We start from the raw sequence: 2,790 nt of genomic DNA, 5'->3' as shown, positions 1-2,790 counted from the left end.
GATCCACCAGTTCGGCTCAGGACGCGACGTTGTGCAGCGCGTGTGGCGCGACAAACGGCAGCGCTTCGAATGTCTCTTGTTCGAGCACCGTACGTCGTGGGTTTGCGCCTGTCACCTCTTTGAACAAGCGCTCAAACAAGGCACTAAAAGGTTTGCCCGGCGGTGATGTGGCACAAAGCCGGCGCACCAACTGCGGATCGAAAAAATAGCCGATATTGGCTGCGCAGTGCTGGTCCCATGCGTGATAGATCGGCAGATTTTGAAATCCATGCCATGCATCTCGATTTCTTCCAGCAACCCCAGCATTGAACCGCAGCACAGCGACATCCGGTTTGCTGGCGATGAAGCGCACCATTGCCAAATCGCCTGGAAAACTCTTGAGCGCGTCCAGAAGTGCCGAGGTGGCTTGAATCGCGGTTGTGTTGAGTCCGATTGCATATGGCTCGATTGCTGCACCCGCTTCGATGTCGTATCGAAAACACAGCGGAGTTGCCCATGCCTGTAGGGCGGTACGTAACCATTGCGACAAAAGCGCACTTGTCGGTCGCCAGCTTCGCACGCGCTGTGCCATCAACGCACCGGCCATGAGTGATAGTGCACTTGCCCCTTCGTCGTCGAACGAAGAGTCTTCAAACAAGATGATGGCCAGGCGCTTGAGAAAGCTTTCGAGACCCGACACCTGTCGACCGATGTCGGGATTGAAAGACATGGGCTTCCCGAGCAACATGCAACTGGTCACCAACAAAACCAGTCGGGTATCGATTGCCCTACACGCTGCCAGGGTTTCTTTCTTTCTCTCCTCTTCTAGTTCCATTAGCTGTCCATCGGTCATCTGAAGCGCTTTCGGAAAAAATTCCGTCACTTGCCTCGATGGAAAGCGAATCAATTTCTGCAAAAGCGACTTGAGTGCAGATGCGGCGTACCGATTCAGTTGCCTTTGGACAAACTGCACCTGCGCACGAACCAACTCAACTCTCGATGATTCGTCGAAACTGCACCACAAGGGAAGGATGTGCGAGTCGATCAAACTGTCAAACTTGGTTACCACCGGAGCACCGATTGGGACGCGAACTGCAATGGGCAGGCGATCCTCTTCACTCGCGCCTTCCACGTTCAGGCCTTCGATTCGAAACAATTGAGTTGATGCTGCTGCCGCTTCCACTGCGTTGCCAAGAGAAAGAGCGCCTCGCGCGAGATCGATTGTCGGGCCTTCGAATGAAGGAATGATTTGAGCATCCGTAGAAATCTTCCACCAACCCTTGATGAAAAAAAGGGTGTGACGACCCCCTTCTGTGCTGCTGTTGGATTCGTTGTTGGCTGGAATCATACGTGCCACATCGACACCTTGCCATTCGCGCGGATTATCTTCCATCAGTTGATCGACATCTGACGGGGAAATGACATCGGATGCCAGTACGCTCGAACCAAGTCCGAGAATTTGAAATCGCACAGAATTGAGGTCCTCGTCGTCTTCGCTTCCCATACGCTCCTTGCCTTGTTCATGTTCCGCCAACCATATGCCGCGCTCGACTTCGGTCATGTTGGCAAAAAAAGCGAGCGTACCAAGTTGACGCAAAAAGGCGCGCCACAGGGCTGGTTCCGCGCGTATCTTGTTCAGCTTGCGCTTCATCGGCAAGATGTTGGATTGACAAACGCGCATCAGTGCGCCTTTGGTCACCGGGTTTGTACCTTCGAGCAAATCACCGATGCGGGCACCAGTGTACGCCACACGCATGTATTCGAGCACACGCGTTCCGCTCACGAACTCTGCTTCTTCCATGCTTGCCGCCGCTGCACGATTTTCCTTTGACGACTTACTTTCATCTTCGCTGCCTTCGGTCGCCGGCGGCAACTTGCGCTTTTTTCGTCTGAGAGCTGTTTGGACGGTAGTGGGTTTTGTTTTTTTCCCCAAGGGTTTTCTTGCCTTTTTTCTTGTGCTAGGATCATCTTCAGAAAAACTGTCTTCTGTGGTCGCAGGTAGAAGCATCTTTCGCTTGGCAGATGCTGCTGCTGGACGACCCGCGATCAGTAAGTCGTCCTCACTGCTACCACGGTCATGGTCGCTGCAGCTGCTGCTGGTCGCCATATGAGTCTTTGAAAGGAGGACGCGAGAGCGCAGATGCGCGCTTGGGTGCCTTACATTTCGACATGTGGGAGGGCCAATGGGCTGCTGGCAGTCGAAGTGCCCAAGTCACTCAGAAAACGAAGGTGGGCTTTTAGGTAGGAGCGTCCAAGGTTTCGGACGCGAACAAGAATTTTTTATGATGTGTGCAACACGAGTGTGATTTTCAGGAGACATGCACTACGGACGTTCGTCGGTCGACGAGTGTTTCGCATGTGCTGGGCGCGCTTTGGCGGGCATGGACGATGTTTGGCATGAAATTCGCTACTACAAAAGCTCGCCACTCAGTTGAGCAAATCATGTATTGACAAGCATTGCCAGAGTTGCATACGTGTAAATTCAACTCGTTCTCGCTTCCCGCGTCATTTCTTCTAGTTCCTCTCCTCTGAAAATCAACCGGTATGCTCGTGTTCCAAACCGAGGGTCGACAAACATGGATGATGGAACAACCGTTGAAACTCTCGCAGTATCCGTGGCACAATCATCCCAAATTAGTAGTTGACGAGCCGTATAACATGAGCCATAAGTGGGGTTTTTTTCTCGTCTTGCTGCAGGAAAAGGAGGATGGTCGGAGCAGGGATTTCTTTCCTCCAGCTCCTGGCAGAAGTGTAACTCGTAGCCCGGTTCATTCCCCGAGACAACAGGAGCAACATAGCCATCAAGGGTTG

At 52.8% G+C, this 2,790-nt stretch overlaps 1 protein-coding gene across 2 annotated transcripts; it reads right to left on the bottom strand.

Moving 5' to 3' along the window:
* Positions 1–2,789, bottom strand: SPPG_05682. 2 transcript variants are annotated; one of them, XM_016753893.1, is made up of 2 exons: positions 2,454–2,789; positions 1–2,389 (listed from the first exon to the last, which is right to left on the bottom strand). In XM_016753893.1, exon 2 carries the CDS (start codon positions 2,084–2,086, stop codon positions 17–19), a length of 2,070 nt encoding a protein of 689 aa, XP_016607482.1. In that variant the 5' UTR covers positions 2,087–2,389; positions 2,454–2,789; the 3' UTR covers positions 1–16. The 2 variants fall into 2 exon arrangements, with proteins under 2 accessions (XP_016607482.1, XP_016607481.1); XM_016753892.1 differs by having other exon boundaries at positions 1–2,386.
* Between the last annotated feature and the right edge of the window lies 1 nt (position 2,790).

This window comes from Spizellomyces punctatus (assembly GCF_000182565.1).
Source record: "Spizellomyces punctatus DAOM BR117 chromosome Unknown supercont1.9, whole genome shotgun sequence".
In the NCBI taxonomy this organism is placed as follows: Eukaryota; Fungi; Chytridiomycota; class Chytridiomycetes; order Spizellomycetales; family Spizellomycetaceae; genus Spizellomyces; species Spizellomyces punctatus.
The sequence above is the reverse complement of the archived record's forward strand: the minus strand, read 5'-3'. Positions and strand labels throughout refer to the sequence as shown.

Bases quoted from the DNA above. Each gene is read 5' to 3' on its own strand.
- SPPG_05682 (XM_016753893.1), bottom strand. From the start codon at position 2,086: ATGGCGACCAGCAGCAGCTGCAGCGACCATGACCGTGGTAGCAGTGAG.